Source organism: Convolutriloba macropyga, chromosome 8 (assembly GCF_964194025.1).
Source record: "Convolutriloba macropyga chromosome 8, txConMacr16.3, whole genome shotgun sequence".
NCBI classification, from domain to species: domain Eukaryota; kingdom Metazoa; phylum Xenacoelomorpha; order Acoela; family Convolutidae; genus Convolutriloba; species Convolutriloba macropyga.
Window position 1 is genome coordinate 19731457 of NC_134475.1, and position 21730 is coordinate 19753186.

At 36.1% G+C, this 21730-nt stretch overlaps 1 protein-coding gene across 1 annotated transcript in view; it reads left to right on the forward strand.

The window, feature by feature from the left end:
* The window catches only part of LOC142344560 (uncharacterized), a 65589-nt gene extending 52652 nt beyond the window's left edge, over positions 1 to 12937 (forward strand). Inside the window, exons 7-8 of the mRNA XM_075396322.1 lie at positions 11629 to 11842; positions 12682 to 12937. Coding sequence (XP_075252437.1) covers positions 11629 to 11842; positions 12682 to 12892 — 425 coding nt within the window. The 3' untranslated portion in view covers positions 12893 to 12937. The remainder of the gene's footprint in view (positions 1 to 11628; positions 11843 to 12681) is intronic.
* Positions 12938 to 21730: the final 8793 nt, after the last annotated feature.

Sequence of the window (21730 nt, forward strand, 5' to 3'; positions counted from 1 at the left end):
GCTTTCTCAGGATACTTTACTGTGTCAAACCAATTGTCCATGTAGAAATTTTATGTTAACTGTGCAACTAATCAGAATTTGGGTGAAAGACGTAATTTGGCACTCTATTATTTTAATTGTAAAGAAAATGGTATGTTAAAAATTTTTATCAAATAAGTCTTACCTCAATCGATGAAACGTGCTTACTAAACCTTAATTGATAATACAAGCATTGATTTGTTGTTCTATTTAAACTTTCATTTGTCTACTGATTTTCAAAACGATCGTCTCGATGCTTTTCGGTAGTTTGTTTCAAAATACAAACAAAATGAAGTTAAGATGAGGCTGAGGTGATCTGACGTTTAGCTGTTAACAAGTAATTTACTTTAACCAAAATCATTTCAAAAAATTAAAAGAAATTAAAAGCCAATTCGACTAAGTCTAAATTTAAAAACGAACGCTCTCGCTAAAACTACTATTGTCAGGCTATCGATTTTACTCTATGAGTGTTGTCAACTAAAATGGAAATATATAAGCAATCATTACGAAGATTAAATTTTTGAGTTCTTGGAGTTGATCCGCTTGTTTAAATCGGATTTTTGAACTTTCGAAAATCTTTGACTTTCAATTTTTGAAACAAGTTGCTAAATTTTATCCATTTCTGAAATCTTGAGTGACTGTTTTCCAACATTAGCGTCAATTTTCGCTTTTTTTGCATATATTTTTCGTAGGTTTGTTTAAATCTTTCCGAGCAAGCCAACTCAAATTACTTTTACGTCGAGTGTTGGCTCTCACCCCGCTAATCGTCTCAAGTGTTCAATTTCGGTTTACGTTGCGTTATGTGCAATGCTTCCAAGGTTAACAATTTTTCAGTCTCTTTGTACTGATCATTGATACGCCACCTAAAAGTATTTGACGAACCACAGCAGCCGCTAACGTGCTGCCCGACCACTGAGTCAAGTTTCCGAAGCTCTGTCATCCTCATGGCAATTTAAAAGAAAGTCTGACCGACATAAGTGGAGTCACATCCACTGCAAGAAATTTCATAAACCAAGTGAAATTTCAGTTTTTCATCCAAACTCGACCTAAGCAAAAGCAAGCAAAATTTCATTTTGCTAGGCGTAAAAATAATATTAAATCGAGATATTTTTGTTGTTTATCTTTCAATCGCACGCTTCAATTGCGTCTGTATTGCATTAAAAAAACTTTAAAGCCTTTTTCACGGTATTTGAGGCTATCTATTTCCCTGCCACAAGTGTTTCGAGAGTTTAACTTACAATTTTTGCCGTCCAACTTTCAAGGTACTGATAATTCAACCATATATACTGACTTGTTTTAAGTGCGTTGTCAAAAAGTTTTTCAATTACTCGTGCAACGGAAAAACTAAAGCACAATGCCTTGCACTTTAATTTTCTTGTGTTACATCGGGGCACAACTACGAAAGTTTTAAATTGTAGACATATCAGTTGGGTACAATGCCATCTCTATGAAATTTTATCACTGCTAACACAAATATTCATGACAAAAAAAGACAGTTTGCAGTTAGCATGTACATTTTCTAATGTAAACTGAAGGTTTCTTTTGCAATGCATTTCATTTTTCAAGAAAACCTTAAAAACTTCTATTCATCTAAATCTACTGTACAAGCCTTCTCATTGACTGACTGGAACTCAATTGATCTGCACGAGCCAAGCACATACCAAAATTTTTCTCTGAACAAAATAGGTGAACATGGACGGTTGAATTTCTTGAACAGATATGCAAATAGGGAGCCAAAACTAATCAATTCGAAGCACTAAAATTTTGTAATTGGTCCATGAGCATTTTTGGCTCCCAAAAGGCAAACCAACAGGAAGATGGCAGATTAACTTGAGCAAACGTTACAGGTTAAAGGCATCCTTTCGTTAACTAAGTCACTTAATGAATAATTAAATTTAATATGAAACTAATCAGCTCAGTAAAAAAAGCCATATGACGAAAAAAGCCATATTGTTGTTGAGCCATATGATGCATTTACAACATAAAACGTTACCTCAAAAAGCATATTTAGTAACTGTCTGTTCAGTTGCTGAAGAATTTAGTGCTGAAAAATTTATTAGAATATTTAAAACTCTCGCTGAGAACACTAAGCATGAGACTCGTGGCATTAGATCTCCTAATAAGAATCATTAGTCACTCTTTTCAAATTTTGTCTTTTTTAAGAAACAAACTCGAGGTATGCATACAATCGGTACATATGGTGGTCATATTTACTTATAATTAGGTTGATAAAACTTTTTCAGAGTTTTCTACAAATATAAGAACGCACTTTACTCCTATTAAATACTTGATTGTGATGGGATGATATTCTCGCTTATTTACTTAAAGTTGTGCTCGGCAGCCGTCTGCCACATAGAACCTCGGTTACGCGTCGGTACGTACTCTCTGATCCAATGGAACATATCGCATTAGCGTACCACTGCGCACGAGCGTACCGGTTCCGAAGGTAAAATTCATTATTACGAAAAAGCGACGGGTTACCGTTGGGATATTCTCCTAGTAGAAATTAGTTAAGCATAACAGCAAGCAGATCGTGAGGATCATCACTAACTGGACAGTGTAGTTATGATCAATAAAACAATTTAGGATTATGCTTCACAAGACAAAGTTTGGTGTGCAACACCTCATCCTTGAGTCGATACATGCGAAGAATAGTATACAAAGAAGGTTCAAAAATGCTAACATTGAGGTTGCGGTAACTGGCATGTTTCAGTTAAAAAAATTGGAAAAAGTATGCGGCCATGAGCAATACTATTGATAATAAGTAAACTTAACAAACGGGAATAACTACGGAAGGGGGGTTTTCTGATTTAGCCAGAGATACATTGTCTTCAAAAATAACTGCTTTGTTGACGATAAAATTGATGTTATTCATGAACTTTTTGTTCCGTGCGAACAGAAAACTTGAGATCATTAAGAAATGTGGAATTTTGACCCAACTGCTTAGATGCCCAACTTAAGCAGACATTCCGTGCATGCCAGCGTCAGCTGAATTATTCTCAGTTGTGACGTTGTTCCATTGGTCAACGATGGTATACTCCAAAAATCTGCAAACGCGGTTTGCCATGAGAATTGGTTGTTTTTCATTACAATATCGACTGTAGGACAGTTGTGCTGTCGGTCCACGTTGTCCTGTAACACGGCAGATGTCAGTTAAGAGCAGTCGAGCACCAACAGAAAACGGTGCGACAACACCAATGGGTCAAAGACCTACGAAACGATACTTAGGACAAAGCGCCGCGTGAGTGACTGGGTAATAGCGCAGCTTTACCCATACTAACAGCTAAGTTGTCATTAGTGTCGTCTTACTCTAGGCCAACCACGTGCGATGAACCTTCCTGTCATGAAGCAATGACCTTTGGCTCAAAGATATAGGTGATCCATCAGTCTGACGAGTCAGATTTGGCTCATTGCTTACAAGCTTATTAAGCTTGAACTCACCGAGATGGAGAAGATGTACCAATTTTTTCGATCTACTGATGGCTTTCTCAGGACACTACTCAGTAAAAAAACTGTCCCTGTAAGTTTTCAAGCATGGCTTTTGCAACATTAGGGTAAAAGTTCCCATTTCCCTCGCAGTGCGTTGTGCATAATGGTGCAGGTCGGCAACTGTTTGGCCCCGAAATTATGGCTAGTATAATTGTACACTACAACGTAACTTGTCGGGTCCTCCCGCCCCAAAAAATGAAATGTTGTTTGATCCGATGTAGAAACATTCCCTCGCTAACATGTAACAACAGTAAGCCAACATGTGAAAACATTCCCTCGGTGTCAACGGAAGCGGCGTATGGCTGTTTTCGGAAGCGGAGAAATACATAAATGAGGTTTTGAAGCAGATCAAGGCCAGCGAGCAAGGAGTTTTTCAACGAGACACCGTGACATTTTGCTGATCCATTGAGCACCCGACGCAACTTCACCAGCATGTTTGGCTTTAAAACCGGATGATGAGGCAGGTACAACTTTTTATCACGCTGGTTCTCCGCCTAGTGAGCGTCCGGTACCTCGAACACGTTCCCTTTATTTAGATCTTGCTTAATGGTTCTACTATACATTTCCTTTAGATATCCATCCCTGGCCAATCGCTTTTCAAAAGACTTGAATTGCACAAGGGAGGAGAACTAATTATTTCAGAGCTGGGTGTTGTCTGCCGCCCACAACGTTCGGAAGTCGTATCTCAGTCCATTGTGATCGGTGGAATTCTCAAGTATTTCGCGAGCCCTAGCATATGCTGCAGATCATGGGTTGACCTCCTCGTTTGACCCAAAATATTCAATGTACCATTACTGTATTTGACTTGCTAACTCAATTTCATGTTCTATCTTGGCCTTGAAGCACGTTGAGATTAAACACCCGACCTTAACAGTAACAGACCACTCAAGACCCAACCTGTGGGTAAGCGAACGGCAACGAATGAACGCTGCTCATCGGTAGAGAAGTATTATAGCGGACGGATGGCATGATTGACATCCTGTCCGAGTATCACCTCAAAATTTTGGAGGAATAAGTCACAGGATCAATGACGGCTAAGTGCGTGTATGATTCCTGAAGGGGTTGATGGTAAATGGTTCAAAGTTCTGATGTTTCAAAGTCAATACGACAACCCTAGTATCAATGAGTTCCTCCGTATTTGTACTCTTGGTAGTTAGTTTCAGTGCTCTACCGTGCAAACCGAGTCTAACTGCGAGACTACCAGCCACACAAGAGATACTGCAGGCCGCATCACAAAAAACTAACGACTTCGTATCTCAACCGGAAAAATTGACCAGCTGCAATTCAGTCACCTAGAAGGGTCGCTTAGCGTCAGCAACAGGTGACAACGTCTGCCCGGCATTTTCTTGGCTGTGGACACGTGTGCTTGTCACTTAAGCACAAAAAACGAAGTCTATTACCAACACCCAAATTAGCTGGCTGAGTTGGAGTCTTTTCTTCTCGCATAAGCAATGGTTACACTTGCACTCAGCGATCATAGGAGGTTGCGGCAGAAGTGTGCACTTGCTTCTTTGTTTCCTTTCCTTGAGTACCTGATGCAAAAACTATTAACGTTCTGCGAACACTGTTTTATCTTGGTCACCGAAGTGTTTTTATTTTCAGTTTTGGCCTTGCTTGCGTTGGGATTCAAAAGAACTTTTGCCTCAGCCCTTTCTTTCAGCCAATCGTTGAACTCGAAGAGAGTTGCCTTGAGCCAGTGCTTTTCAATCGCAAAGAGTGAACAAGACCCTTGCATGTCTGGTGGTAAATTTTGTACCGCTTGGTTAAGTAGGGAAGCGCTCTTCAAGTCAGCGTCATATGAGTGACCTGAAAACCCCAACAATGCTATATATTGCTGCAGAGTAGTTAATGATGCTATCATTGTTTCGCATTTAAAGAGGCGAAAAGTTGCCTAGATTATCCAAGTGAACACTTACGACTGCCTCTGGCTGGCCAAATTTACTTTCTAAAGTCCTTAGTTGCCACCTAAACCGCCGTAAGCAAACGCGGCGTTTACAATCTTGGCTCTACCATTGATGAGAAATCAAAGTATGTCATGTTGACGTCATTAGTGAGCGACTGTGAGGCAATCGCGCTTTTGAAATGGCCCTACCACTCACGGCAGTAATGGGTCACCATGAAACTGTGCAAGTTTCCACTCGGGCAAAAGTTCGTTCTTCTTGCTTGTCATCGCATCAGCAAATTCCATAATCAATGACGCATTGTATTGTATCGGAGGGCGGAGGCAAATAATTGAGTACTAATCCAATTCATCGCAGTGGGCCCAACCGTGTGTTGGCTGATGGACCGTGTTTTGACTGAGTTTCGAAACCAGATGCAACATTACTGGCGTTTGAGATCGGGTTTTTATGTTGTATGCGGGATGGAGACTGCATATCAATCACAGGAGGGGTATTTTAGTGACTTGTGGTGGGACATCAGCGATTCATGGAGCAACAAGTGATTTGCCGATTTATTTGGCGGCACACTATTCACAGTTGTAGTACATTGGTTGGCTATCGCATGTCTTTGCTATGGAAAACGGCAAAGACTCACAATTGGCACAAATTTTTGGCTAATATTGGGCATATTCAGGGCAGGAGGATCAAGGTAGCGTACGACTTTGTGCAGGTGATTAGAATAAATAGTGAGTGACGGTTTAAATCGGTGTTTGGGCAGCAATGGGGAGTTGAGTTTACCTTTTTGCTGTTTTGAAAACTGTAATAGACGGGAGGATGATTAACCAAAGGGCGAGTTCCAAATTGTGCGTGCTGTTGGATGCTTGATCTTGGAGGAGGCTGAGGCAGATCTTAATATCTGTTGCGGGGCTGGGACATTTATAGTCCGAAAGAGAGGAGGAGCGGCGTTTGGGGCTCGTGGAACAAAATTTAATTGTTTTTGGGGGCATATGCGTTGTACCAAAATGTTTTCAGTCAGGCATGATGTTTCAAGTCCCCTGGATTCAGAATTTCAAATTCATGCGCCTGAAGAGATGTAAACAGTGGTTTTGGTCTACTAGGGGTCAGAATGGCTGTAGTAAAACAGGCTGTTGAAACGGTATTGAAGAAACTCCTGAGGCATGAACAGAATGCGGGTGTTGTCTGCGGTTCCTTGATAAGTTATACTTGGAAAAGCTACGCCATGTTTGTCTGTTTGATACATAATCGTCCATAGTAGCGCATGGTACAGGGCCTGTTCATTAGCAGCAGCAAAGTATTCTCAGATGGGCATAGTAAAAGTCGAGTTAATTAATGTCTCATTGCTTAGAAGGTAATTGCCTCGACAGTTTTTTGGATGAGTGCCTTAAAATTTCAGTGTTCGGATCTTCCACTGTTTGACCATCGTTGTGGCCAAAGCATTCTTGAAGGTCATTAGTTCACCAATTTTTCCTCCTTCTTAAAACTTAAATCAAATTAGGTGTTGACCCAATCCTTGAAAATTTTTCACTTTCATCACTCCTAGTAATCGCAGTAGTTTCTGTTCTTTAGAAACAACAACCAGCAACACAAACTATTAAAGAAATTCCTCTGCCAATAGCTTTCTGTTTCTTTCGTCCAATTCATCTATTTCCATTTGCTTTTTATTTGTAGCGAGGCGAATTGCTGCTTCATTCTATCTTTCAATCTCCTCGCGCCTCAACAGGGATTTGCGTAATCATGATTACGTTGATAAGGATGTTTTTGACAAGGCCATCAATGAGGAAACTCTAGAACAGTGAGGAAACTCTAGAAACTCTAAAATTCTCCTACTTTATTGTCAGCAGAATTGATGTAATTTCGTGCTGAAAAGAGAATCTTGTCGTTCCTAGATGTGATTGCCTGCAAGCGAGACCCCATTGAAGGAATAAGTGGGCCTGGAACCTGTTTTTCCAGCAAAAGCAATCAAGTCCTCATTTTTGTCTACAACAGTCAGAGGGTTTGCTCAATTTTTGTTACTAGTCGCTCAACTTTCACTCTCTTACTTTGACTATCTATACAAGGAAGGATATCTTCAAATATAGCGTGAAATTCAGCTTCACGATTTGATCTGGCAGCTCACAACTATTTGACGTTTTTATCAAGACTAAGGGACATTAGGGTGTTATTGAATCGACAAATTAGCAAAACTACCACTGCACTGTTGCGTTAAAAGCACACGCGAAGGGCACCAAAACACCACACCATAGACATTCTGTAAAACAAATTGCCTCAAGAGCAGAAAAGATTGTCGAGCACACAGTCAGGCGCTGATAGCTATACCCGCAACACATCAAGAGAAAGAAGAACGGGAAGACGAGCGAGCGACGCGTAACAGATTGGAATGGGCGGGAGTCAAGCAACGCGCGACGCAACGGAACCGAAATGAGCGGGAAGTCGCGCAAGCCGTTCATGACACAACGGCGCGTGACTGAGCGAGCAGCGGGTGATGGACAAGAAACGGGAAAAGTACCCATCCAAACGGGTACAAAATAACACAAAATTACAAGCAGTTACTTGTGCGTTAACTGTGTCACACCCTAGAAAGACTTGAGGGGATGTTAACTGAAGGACAAAATAGCAACGGAAAACGGGACGTGATAGCAAAAAGATGTATACAATTTACTGCAATGTTCTAGAGAACTTAAAAAGTGGCGAATGTCACAAAGTTTACCAGCCGTAACTCGTGAGTTAAAAAACTCACACTCTAGAAAAACTGAGACCCTAAACAACCAATCAGTGTCCTATCGATATGAAACAAACTACAGCAAAGGTTTATAAAAAGCAACATTGTGTTTGTAGATTAGGGCAGTTTGAAAACTCCAGAGACAATGTAGCCGTAACCCTAGAATAAACCTAAGTCACACCATAAATGGCAACAGAAACAAAAAACTACTAATAATGATACAATTACTCAAAAACATAGAGCAGCAAAAATTAATATGCTACAACAGGAGAGCCACTAAACATGTAAAGTTGAAAAAGCCAATAAACGATCCAGTCATAACTCGTAAGTCAAATAAGCCACGCCCTAGAAAACCACAACACGAGAACAACCAACCAGCATATTAGCAAAATCAACATACTGCCACACAAAAGCAACATGTTTCACCACATACTAACCTACATGAAATCCAAAAAAGTAGGCAGAGAAAAACGAAAAAGGAGGTTTTGAGATAACGACGTTTTTGAGAAAAACCGAACGCGGAGAACTGAAATGTTTAAGGACGAAAAACAAGCAGACGGTACGATATTGAAACTAGCGACAACAAAAATTTGACAATGTGAATTTTTTGTACACCCGACGTTGTGGTTCTTTTTTCAAATTTGCTGTGTATTGAATACCAATCAATTGACAAACCACAAACTTTTGACAAATGTGTCAAAACTTTGCTTTATCCGTGATATGTCAAAAATTGGTGATATCCACATATTTTAACCAAGCAACATATAATCTAAACGTCCAAGTAACCAGCTGGACTAAGACTGCAAAGTTTTTTGATACTCTTATACTGGTTCTTTATCCGTCAAAATCTTTCAACGTCAAAAAATCAGTTGATAATCGGTCAACAATCATCCAGAAAACCTAAATATATTTAATCAAAAACCACCAAAATTGGTACAAACTATGGTTGTGTTTAAAACTAGGCTAACCGAACTTTTTTGGAGCTTTTTATGTGCATTAGAATGTTTTTCATTCTTATTAAATACTCGATAACGAATGGATATTCCCGCATATTTACTCCGTAACAACTATGCACAGACCCGAACGAGACGTCTTGTTAGATACCTTGTATATCTGCGTCTATATCAAGCAGTGTGATAAAATCACTTTTTCAACTGTTTTTTTTTCTATTCTTTTATTTCATACATAAGTTGCTGAAGTTGATAATTTACTATAGTAACCAATGTTTCTAGCCTAAATCTAGTTTCCTAGCCTCGTTTGTGTTGCGCTTGGTTTTGAATTGCTGCTAATTCTTCGAAGAGATTTTTGCTCCTTTTTTTAATCAAAAACTTCGATACCTCGTAAAATAAAGAGCTAGTGGGGTCAAACTTTTAGTGCAAAATCAAGATATAAACTTGGAATTCCTGCGACATGCAGCTGAGGACTCATCTTTTTGGTCAGCCGAATTCCAGAAAAAGTTTTAAAATTTTATTATGCAAAAAATAAATTTTACAATATTTTTTGAATTTTGTATTAAATTTAGGCTTTGAGCATCAATTGGTGTTACTCGTTTTGACGCCACTGGATATTACAGTTTCACAGCACCATAGTTATTGAAATAACGCTCAATTTTTCTTTTTAACAGATTGATCCAGAATCTCAAATACTTCGAGTCTTGTTTGTCTTTTCTGCTTAAAGGGAAATATGGGCACCTATCAGTGGAATAATTTTTGGAATAAACTTCAATGGTTCATATAAAAGTAATTCGTTCGTATATTGTTGAAACTTTGATTTCAAAAAGCATTACATGACCGCGAGACTTTCTGAAATATATCTCTTATATCTTTGTTACTAAAAGTTACAGCTGTTATATTGGTATCATCCGCAAACAGCATCATTTCACCTGAAGTGCATGCCAATGGAGGCTCGGTAATATAAACGAGGAAAAATTTTTTCGCCAATGAGATAAAGACACCATTTGCCAACACTTTGGGATCTATAGTATTGCTAGGTAGGTAAGTAACCAATTATTGATCTAAATCGTTAGTTGTCAAGTTTCTGTAAGTGTGTTTTAGGCTCTAATATGTAAAAATGTATCGATATTCAGCTGGAAAACATGAATCGTTTTTTAAAAATGTGAAAATCATTTCAGTTATTTCAACTAACGCATCATTGGTGTAATTAGTGCTTGTGTCTGAATTCTAGTTTTTTGATATACGAACCAGAAATGTTCGCTGCACACAAATTGAGCAGCGAGATAGACCGATAATTTTTTTGCTGAAGATTATTTTTGACTTTTCCTGGGTCGATTTAGTTGGAGCTCGAATTTGGATAGTCTCTACTGCGCTTCACTTGGCTTTTTAGACGATTGTCAAACCACTGTTGGCATTCTTTTGGTACATTTTAGCATTTTTTTTACAGAAATTAACAAGTTCACTAATGAACAACCCAGAAAATTGGTTAAGGTCGGCTCGCTTACAATTTGTATTTCATTGTAGACTTTGCTTAATTTATTAAGTTAATTCTTAAGCTTTCGAGATTATTACTTACAAGACCATGTTTCCTAGAAAAAGATGTATCTCTCAGCTGAAACGTCTTATCACGAGAAGTGTATTTTGTCTTCCATTTCCGCCATATTGGAGGATGATCAGACACGTTTTCATTTTCCAAGAGTTCAAAACTGGATTTTCAATTATCAAAGCAGCTGCTTGTTTTGTGAGTTATTCTGGTTGTCTGTTAAGCTTCCAGTGGAAGCCATTTGAGCTTACAACAATCCAATAATCGTTATCGTATCTTTCAGGCTGTTGATATTCAAATCGCCGCAAACTAAAAAAAAGTATGACTTGACGTAATGTAGTCAAAACTTTTATCAAGGGATTTAATAGATTCCATTATGCAAGTTCTAGGTTTATTGTAAACTGCACAAACTTTGGATTAATATTATTCTAGTTCTACTTCAAGAGCTATACTTTCGTCAAAGTCATCATATTATTCGTTTAGGATAGTACAGTTATTTTAACTGTACTGAATCATAACACATCCAAAAGAGTCGACTAATTTTGTAACAAGATGAGCATAACCATCTATAAGATAGCTTTTAAAATTATCGACATAAATCGGCCAGGTTTCAGTTAGGCATATTACTTCTGTTGGAGACTTCTGTTGCTGAGTTTTTAAAGAGCGAATGTTGAGATGTAGCACACTCAATGACTTATCCAAGCATTCCAGATTATTTTTAGGCAAATTGGTCAGTTCGAATGTTCAATCCTTGTCATTAAAATAAGCATCAGTATCAGAGGGTTTAACTTCGGCAACCTTATTATTCGTCACAGCATTTGCTAAAGCAGGGATCAATGTATCGAAGGGAGCAGATGTTTTTGACTCGATCTTGAGGCCATATTTTCTGCTGCTGCTGAGCTTTCACTAAAACAATGTGAAAGTTTGTTTTCCGTTCGTAGGTAAAGCTATAATAGATTAGCTCCAAACACTTTAGTATAGAACGAATCAAATGCATTTTTGCAGTCATGCACAAAGACCAGCGACAGCAATCAAAACCTGAACGACTGCAACACCGACACAGATCTATGTCAAAAGCATCTTCGTGTGCTTTCACGAATTCAAGCACTACCCCGGTTAGTGGCTCCCCGAATCCCTCAAGGAGGGGTTCCTTCAATCTGGACAGTCTCGGCAGTCCCATGAGCCAACGGAAACTAAACAACACCGCGTCTCGTACAAGGTAATGAGCAAAATATCAGCATAGAGCATTAAAGCACAAAGTGAACGAGAACAAACTAAACATAAACTGACCACATTGAGGACGAATTGCTCTCGAACGACTAGCGAGGCCAGAAAAACTTTCATGGTGCAAAAACTTCTCTAAGACGGGGTTCCAACACCCAACCTCTCGTTTGAAAGTCAGTGGCATTACCCACTACGCTGCATGGATGCTAAGAACGATCTTCTCTCATAATCGCTTTTATTTTAGCAACAGTCTTAATTTATGAATTCGAGCAATTCAAATCACTAAAAAATCAAAAAGTATGTAGAGAAAAAGTCAATCAAAAAGTGAAATCGAAAGACGAAAATGGTCAAGAAAAATTTTGCATAAAAAGACATGCGGTTTTAATAATTGCTTCACACTTCGTTCGAGAGCAATTGAAAATTAAACCAGTGTCCACAAAAATTTTCACCGGAACTCATTTAAAAATGAGTTATCAGAACTCCCCGTCGTTACTTCGCGTGATATTAGCAAATCCAACTTCAGAAAAAGAAAAAAAGTTGTTTGATTTTTTTCCCACTCAATAGACGCTCAGTCGCTAAGCAAACATGGAAAAAACTACTTTGATAAATTTTAGTGCAATGCTAACCCTTTTGACAATTTTCAGCGGGTCGGAACCAAATGTTGAGGCAATACCTCTAAACCTTAACTAAATTAATTTACTCGAAAAGAACTAAAATCAAAACATCGCAGAAAAATGCAAACCACCCAAACTACCCCATGCTTTGTTAGAATGAAATTAGCGGCCTCGTTTAATGTACTTCAAATACATAACGGTGAGCCTGTGCATTTTTTAGCATGCAGAGTGGACATAACCAAGACAGACGACTCTCCATGAACAACCTGTTACCTCCCCTGGACTCAAGTCTGGCACATATATCACGCAGCAACGCCAGCCTACGCAGTTTAGACACATCCCCAGTGACACACAATCGCAAGAAATTGCTATCTCCAAGCAAACCTAAAGAACATGACGTAAAACTTTATGTGCCAAGTTTTGGCAGATAATGATAATATATATCACTTTACTAAGACAATCAACTTTTGACACAATACTATGACAAAATAATTGAAAATTAACACTCAACTTTTTTGGTAAAGGTTCAGTCACAATTCAAACGTTTACTTGATATATAATCGAAGACAAACATCTTTCAAGAAAATTAAAATTTGATCAATTCCAAAATACCCAATAAAAAATTTGATTCCTTATGATCTTTGCGGCCAACAGTCCACTCACAAAAAAGTTTTGATTTTTATCTAGCATACTTATTTTTAATCTAAAACCTACTCGTGTCTCATCGCATTTCTGGTTTGATGGTAAATTCACACTTACTTACTATTTTTGTGTCGTAAGTGCAAATGTACGTTCAAACGTAAAAAAAATTGCTCGAATGGTCATTATTCGCAAAATTGTTCCAGAAAAAAACTACAAATTACTAGGCAAGACTTCCAGCAAAATATGCCTTCCATAACTTCAAATGAAAGCGGAGGATATTCTGAGAACACACTCAAAAAAGCATTTTTTGTTGTTTTGGTCAAAAAGTAAGTTCCGTAATGAGCGTTTGCACATAATGTTCCGACCCCAATTATCCACAAAATTGTCTCAATTGTCTACTTGTCTGTTAACAATAATCATTTTTGATGTAATTTTTACCAAATGAAGAGACCCCAGTGATTGTGGAGTTTTTATCGTGTAAGATCTGACAAATTTCTGACAAAACCATCTCGCTAATAGCCTGTAAGGGGATGCATCTTCTTATCAGATCTGATAAGACGTTTATCAGATCTTAAACGATAAAAAATCCTCTTATAAGATCTTACACGATAAAAATTCCTCTTATAAGATCTTACACGATAAAAATTCCTCTTATAAGATCTTACACGATGAAAATTCCTCTTATAATATCTTACACGATAAAAATTCCTCTTAAGATCTTACACGATAAAAATTCCTCTTATAAGATCTTACACGATAAAAATTCCTCTTATAAGATCTTACACGATAAAAATTCCTCTTATAAAAATTCCTGAAGTATGGTATATTCTTCATATTGAACACAATTCAGAGTTGCTCTCAAGCAGTAGCCGAAAAGCTACAGCATGCAACACTTAAGTGTCAGAGCAACAAAGAGAAAAATATCTTATACTGTCTTGAAAGACTTATAAGATAATGTAAAAGAGATTATTTGAGTGGCAGGGGCTTTCTCCGAAGCGGTGATTATCAAACTAGGCTGAATTTTTTTTCAAACACCAAAACTATCTTGGACTGCTAATGTTAGCCATAGTACACAGTTAAGACTCACACTAAAACTTCCGCCAAAACAGAATCAACAAGCATTTTTTTGTTTCATAATTGATTAGCTGACCGATTCATTTTTACATTCATAGGACCTTGACTACGTTATACAATTATATTGACAAAATTAAAACATGTCATATAAGATCTTACACGATAAAAATTCCTCTTATAAGATCTTACACGATAAAAATTCCTCTTATAAAAATTCCTGAAGTATGGTATATTCTTCATATTGAACACAATTCAGAGTTGCTCTCAAGCAGTAGCCGAAAAGCTACAGCATGCAACACTTAAGTGTCAGAGCAACAAAGAGAAAAATATCTTATACTGTCTTGAAAGACTTATAAGACATTGTAAAAGAGATTATTTGAGTGGCAGGGGCTTTCTCCGAAGCGGTGATTATCAAACTAGGCTGAATTTTTTTTCAAACACCAAAACTATCTTGGACTGCTAATGTTAGCCATAGTACACAGTTAAGACTCACACTAAAACTTCCGCCAAAACAGAATCAACAAGCATTTTTTTGTTTCATAATTGATTAGCTGACCGATTCATTTTTACATTCATAGGACCTTGACTACGTTATACAATTATATTGACAAAATTAAAACATGTCATATCAGATCTTACACGATAAAGATTCCGTCTTATCAGATCTTACACGATAAAAATTCTGGTAAGGGGAATGCTTATCTTATAAGATGTCTTATCAGATCTTACACGATAAAAATCCTGATAAGAGGAATGTTTATCTTATAAGATGTCTTATCAGATCTTACACGATAAAAATTGCTCTTACCAGAATTTTTATCGTGTAAGATCTGATAAGAGGGATTTTTATCGTGTAAGATCTGATAAGATCTCACACGATAAAAATTCTTCGTCAGCATCTTATCAGATCTTACACGATAAAAATTCCACAATCACTGGGGGATAAGAAACATCCAAAAATTCACATGTTCGAAAATAACTGGTGTTTGAGTACGACAAATTAATACACAATCAAGCTAATCAAACCAAAATGTAGAACCACTAAGACCCACTATTAAAACTCATGTAACAAGACAAAAAGCAAATTAAGTAAAAACGAAGAACATTAATTGGACTTTTGAATAATGAGACTATGTTGCAATATTAAGAAAATTGCAACAAAAGCAGTGAAAACTGAAAAAATTAACCAAAAATTTAAGAAAACACTGTCAAAGTCATATAAACCATGAGTTATTCCTGGAAAACCAAATATATACAATCGTTGGGACTCATTTGAACGTAAATGGAATCTGTCAATAATGGAACCTTGATATGAAATTTCAATTGTCTGTAATTGACATGACAAATTGAAAAATTAAAAACCACTTTGCAATAGGATTTGAAAACTTTTGATTGTTTATATCCGCGATGAGACAAAAAAGTAGCCTTTCTATCGCTACCCGTAAATTGACACGTAATTGATTCAAATCATACCGTAAAATAATTACGAAAGATTTTTTAAAAAAACTTAAATTGAACAGAAATTTCTAATGCTAAAGTGATTAAAATCACGTTCAATAGAAAATTAACAAAATACATTTCAACTCCAATAACTCGATAAAAACAAAATTAAAAACTTTTTAATATAAAACTCTACTTTGCAAGTGCTTTCTAGGGATGCCACTTACAGCTCTCTGATACAATCGTGTAGCCATAACTGACTGGACAAAAAACGCTTTTGAGCATATGGTTTCTCCCTCACAAAGTGCTATGGGAACAAAAAACAACACTGCCATAAAAAATGATACCATACATTTGTTTTTGAAGTGAAATCTAGAGGGGAAACATATAACGTAAGAAAAAAGGTAACAAAAAATAAGAGCTTCTCTAACAGCATGGGTAAGAATCGAGATAAAATGACCAAAATGATTCGTTCAATTTTCGAGCTCTCTTGTAGTTCACCTCTGCTTATTCTGTTTAAGACATCACAACAAGTTTAGAACGTTACCTTTCATAAACCTTGGGGCCTCAAGACCTGCCTTGTGTAAACGTGTCGTAGTTTTCAACAAATGGTTTCTTGTGATGACAGATCACATGAAAACTCATGCAGCCACATAAAATTTTTCGGGTTCTAGTAAAACACGATAACTCAGCATTATACCTGATTTCTCAATTGAAAGTACGTGAATGTCTCGATTTGGTTGTCACGAAATATTGAGTGATATACATCAGTTTTCGTGAGATTTGTCGTCTAATATGATTGTGCGTTCATTTCTCGCATGAAATGTTCTCCGAAATCTACGCAAAAAATCTTGTAATTTTATTAGAGAAATCGACCAAAATGTAAATCTAACGAAAAATCGTGAAGAAGAAACAGACATTAATGTGATTTCACACGAAAAATTGCGACTTGCACATTCAGCACGTGTCGTTTTCACCCAAAAATTTCTTTGCTGGAACAATTTTCGATGAAATCTCAAAACAAGCGCGAACTTCATAGTATACCTGGTTAATTTGATATCCTCTTCGGTTGTTATTATCATAGCTGATTATAGTAAAAAAAGACATTCGTTAATTTGAACTAGAGGGCAAACTAAGTGGTAAATTATGAATTTTTGACACATTGGGTATTTTTTCCTAAAACCCATGCACAATAACCTTGTATACTTAATAGCTAAAACCTGACACAAAGTAAGGACAAAAATGAGAATATATAGAAATAGACTTAAAAATATAAAGTTTTCACATTTTAAAAACAACACCCTTGAGAACGCACACATTTTAAGAACGCGCTTGACCACATTTTTCATTGTATTGTCTAACAAATGAGCAAGAGATAAAGTTTCAAAAAATCAAATATTGTTCGAAAAAACTGGTGTATACTTTTAAAACATCACTTTAAACTCAAACCACTAAATGTCTATCTAAATTTTCTTTAAAAAAAGGTCAAAACAGCATCAGATAAAGCTTAAACTGAACAAATTAACTTAAACTTTTTGAACAAAAATTATTTTCAAAGCCATGAACACCATTAGCAATCAACTGAAGTTACTATTATTATTATTCAATAATACCTCTCTAAGAAACCATTCATGTCCGTCATTGTCCAAAATGCCAAACGACAACAAAAACAACAAACAGGCAAAAATCAAAAAGTCAACTAAACTTTGCGAGAAAACGGTGTTGAAGCCATTAACACTATAATCTAGTAAACCTTAGATAAAACCAATTGCGCCTTCTTTCAACGTCTTTAATGTGATTTGTGACTTGTAATTACTCTGATAAAGTAACGAGACACACAAGAAAGAAACTAAAAAAAAACGAAAATCGTCCGATTATCAAAAAAAGTTATGAGAACTCGTGCTAGCAGAGCCAAAAAATCATTACTTGAAAACCAAAACGGCAAAAAATCTAATTCAATTTAAGACTAAGCTCTAATTCACGTGAAAGAGGATGCAAACTGTCCCTTTGCTAAGACTACAAGACTAAAACATCATTTTTCGAAAAACAAGTTTTTAGGAACCCATAACTTTCAATTAATACTACTAAATATATCAACTTAGATCTGCTTAAGAGACCAAATTATTTTTTTGATAACCAGCCTAAACAAAAGTGCAAAATGACAACAAATACAGGTAGAACTAAAAATCTCACTTTTGCACAATTTCATGCAATCGCAATGTTCAACAAAAAAAACTGTAAGCTGTTCAATGAACGAAAAATAAAGTAAGTTCATTGATCTTCATTTCATTACCAAGTTAAATTGATCTGTCAACAATTCAGCTGGGATGTGAAATCATTCTGGTCTACAATTAACATTAAAAAAGCAAAAAAAATCTTCCTGGAAAGCGTCCCACTATACTCAAAAATTGTTTGGATAATAAAATTCCACGATTAGACCAAAACTAGTCTTGCTATTGCTGCTCATCCACTAAAACAGAGAGGTTCGAAAAGTTAGCGAAATAACTATTTTGACAAAAAAAAGTGTGTCAATATATAAAGAACGAAGGAAGAATTTTGGATAGTTATTGAGTTATATTAGCACAAAAACCAGTAGGATCAACAGACGGCATTAGATAGTTTCAAAAGTAACGCCTTCGATAGCGCATTAGATTTTTGATTAACTAGACGCAGCCATGAGTCTACAAAAAGAACAAACGCTGGCAAAACTAGAGAATTCACTAAAAATTTACGAACATTTTGTCGGAGCAATAAAGACCATGAGCTTCAATCAGAACGCACAATATTTATTCATTGGGAACCATTTTAACATAAATTAGATCTCTCATTAATTGAACCTTTATATGAATACAGACTTGTCTGCAATTGGTATGAAAAAGCTTTAAAGTTTTTAAAAAGACAAAAATTACAATCCATTTTCTTTTTCATTGCAAAAATCAACGATGAGATCAAAACTGCCCCTATTATCGTTGCAAGCCTGTTAAAGAATTATTTGTTCCAAATAGCTGCCAAACAGATATTTTGGCAAACGAAATCTTATTATATCAAACATAAATTGTTCATTTTATTAAATATTTAATTAGCGAAAGGCCGCCAAATTGTTAGTTCAAGAACACTTGTTAGGATCCCTAGGTAAAAACAGCCCCCTTCTCAGTAAACAAAAATTGTCAGCAGTTTTTGCTTGCACTACAGGTCAATTTGGAAAAAGTGGGCTGACAAACTATATTTGGTGCCTTTTTCAATGAAAAGGGCCGAATTTTCAAAAAATAGCCGAAATTTTACCCGAAAGAGTCTGTTCAAAGAATTCAGAAACTATTTCTTATCTTTAAAAGTAAACCAATAAGACTATTGATAACAACTTTATCATATTTTTCAGCAAAACTGATCAAAACTCCAGTATAAACTACCAAAAATGTGAACAAAACAGAAGTGAGGCTAAAGTTCACAACATTATACATTGAACTCTTCGAGAAATAAAAAACTTAATTTGATTTTCTATTGTTGACCACTCAACTCAAATTTGATATTCTAATGATACCACTCAACTCTTTACGATGAAAAAATCGACCGGCGAAAATTGACTGAACAAAAAAAAGTTGAACATATAAATCCTCCCCCACTAAAATGGGTCGCAACAAAAAATTAATATAGAACTTGAAATAAATACTTAAAATTAAATATATACTTAACCGAAATGTAGCTGAATTTGCTTTGTGCATCAGATGCGCATAATTGTATTAAAATAAAATTACCCCTCGAATTTTGACTGAATGCGTTATTGGCATCAAAACGGAAACATTTTCAGACACAGTTATCAAAGATGACAATAGACAGCTATGCAATGACAGATTTAGCACTTTTAAAAAAACTCATGCTACCTTTTTATAGATAAACAATGTGTCCTCCGAAAAAAAAAATTTTGACCACAATGAGACATCTTTTCACTTTTCCATACGCTTTAATAATAACACTAATAGATTCCCACCTTTCAGTTACACTGTCAAAACTTTAACTAAAAACGCAGAGTAAGTTGAAAAATTGAAATTCCTTACTGCTAAATAACAATTTTTTAACCTTGGAGGTGAAAAAAGTCACGAACATGTGACATCCAAAAACAGACTTTATCTAAGCGGCACTAAACTACGCATAAGATGTTAAGTCCGTCGGCAAAAATTGTCGTGAGTTATTGTGTTGGTCTCAATTTTCCTGAACATGTGGGAAGTGATGGCAGAGAATAATGCACGAGCTCGCTTACTCCCCAGGTTCAAAAAGAATGATTGTCTGCTATATCGTACTTCGTTCATAAAACGATCGCTAGGGCATCGCATTACTCAACCTTATACCTTAATTGCTGCAGAAGCGCCTTCCCTCGCTGAACATATGTTCGACTTCTTTGGGCAACAGTTTTAGCAAATATTTTAATTGAATCAAATGGAACTTGTAAGTAATGCAAAAAGAATGCGCAACTAAACAACGTGGCACATAAGCACAGTATTACTCCAGCGGAAACGTTATCAGACCATACTTATGAAGTGAAAAATGAAATTGGATTCTTCTTTACTGTTTTCGTTCAGAAAGGCATCATCAGCTTCGGCAAGGTATAAAAAACAAGCAATGGCAAACGTGTTTAACAGGTGGCCTTAATAAGCTGCTTTCAAAAATTCAGAACTCGAAAGACTCAATTGTGAGGTGGTTAATAAATGTGAGTCATATCCAAAAAATAGTCAAGTACGGAATAAAACCAGCAAATATGTTCAACTACATTCCTCACATATGACGGCTGATGTTTAAAAGTTACTTACGCTGGAACAGATCCCTATTTATGCGTCATATTAATCGCTGAGTTAAAAGTGGACAGAACTGTCGACATTCGTCAAGCTTGACCCAAACAGCCATCCTTTGGCCCGCAAGTGAACAAGGATGCTCGTTAATGTACTTCCGCACATGATCCCACCCGAGCTCATCTACATTTTCGACTTAATTGTCAACCAAATGAAGAGATAATCAAAAATAGATGTTTGAGTTTAAAAAAATCGTAACAAAACCAAACCAATAATTGAATTACATAATGGCATGCCTCATTACAGCCTTCACGAGACCTGCCTCATTACAGCACCACATTTAAAACAAAATAAGAAAAAAACAAAATTTTCGCGGCAAAAACTCAATATCTAAATTAAAAAGCACTTAGTAACAACGTCAAATGCAATTGGAATAAACCTTAACTACAAAAAATTACACTTTCCTAAATACACAACAGATGGGAATTTTCCTTAATGAGACTGTGTAACAAGTCACAAAAAGGAGAGATAATGAGGCGAAATGCAAAAATCAATAAACATTTTTTTAAACAAATAATTTCGAAACTCTTAAAAATACTTACCTTTTAAGAAAACAAATGTTGTATAATTTACTTAGGGTCATTATGAAAGCAATGGGACCGGACTTTGTTTACACTAAGCGATAGAATCGGACAGAAGATGCAGAAAAAACTCAAAAAAATTAGGAACAATTTCGGAAAACACAAATTATTGAAGCCATTAAAATCTTTAGCCATTATCTGAATACTATGTACTTTTCTTCCAATTTTTATTTCTACTAATTCAGCTAAAATTATACTGAAAGACTAAATAATTTCACTTATGTTAAATGAGAGAATAAATAATAGATCTGCCATTCAAAAGACGAGAAAAAAAACAAATTAGGCAAAAACAACAAAAACTGAATATCTAAAATTAAAAGAACCTAGTAACAAAGTCAAAATGCAATTGAGAAAAACCTTAAATACACAAATTCACGTTTTCCTAACTACACATTTGAGGTAATTTTTCTTAATGGAACTGTGTAACAAGTCACAAAAAGAAGAGATGAAGAGGCGAAATTTGAAAACCAATCAACATTTTTTAAACAGATAACTTCAAAACTCTTAAAAATTAGTAACTTTTAACAAAAAAAACACCTGGTAAATTTACTAAGTCAATATCAAATCAATGGGACCGGTATTTGGTTAGACTAAGCCATACAAACGGACTGAAGATGAAGAAGAAACTCAAAAAATTACAAACATTTTTGGAAACCGCAAAATATTGAAGCCATTTAAAACCTTAGCTATT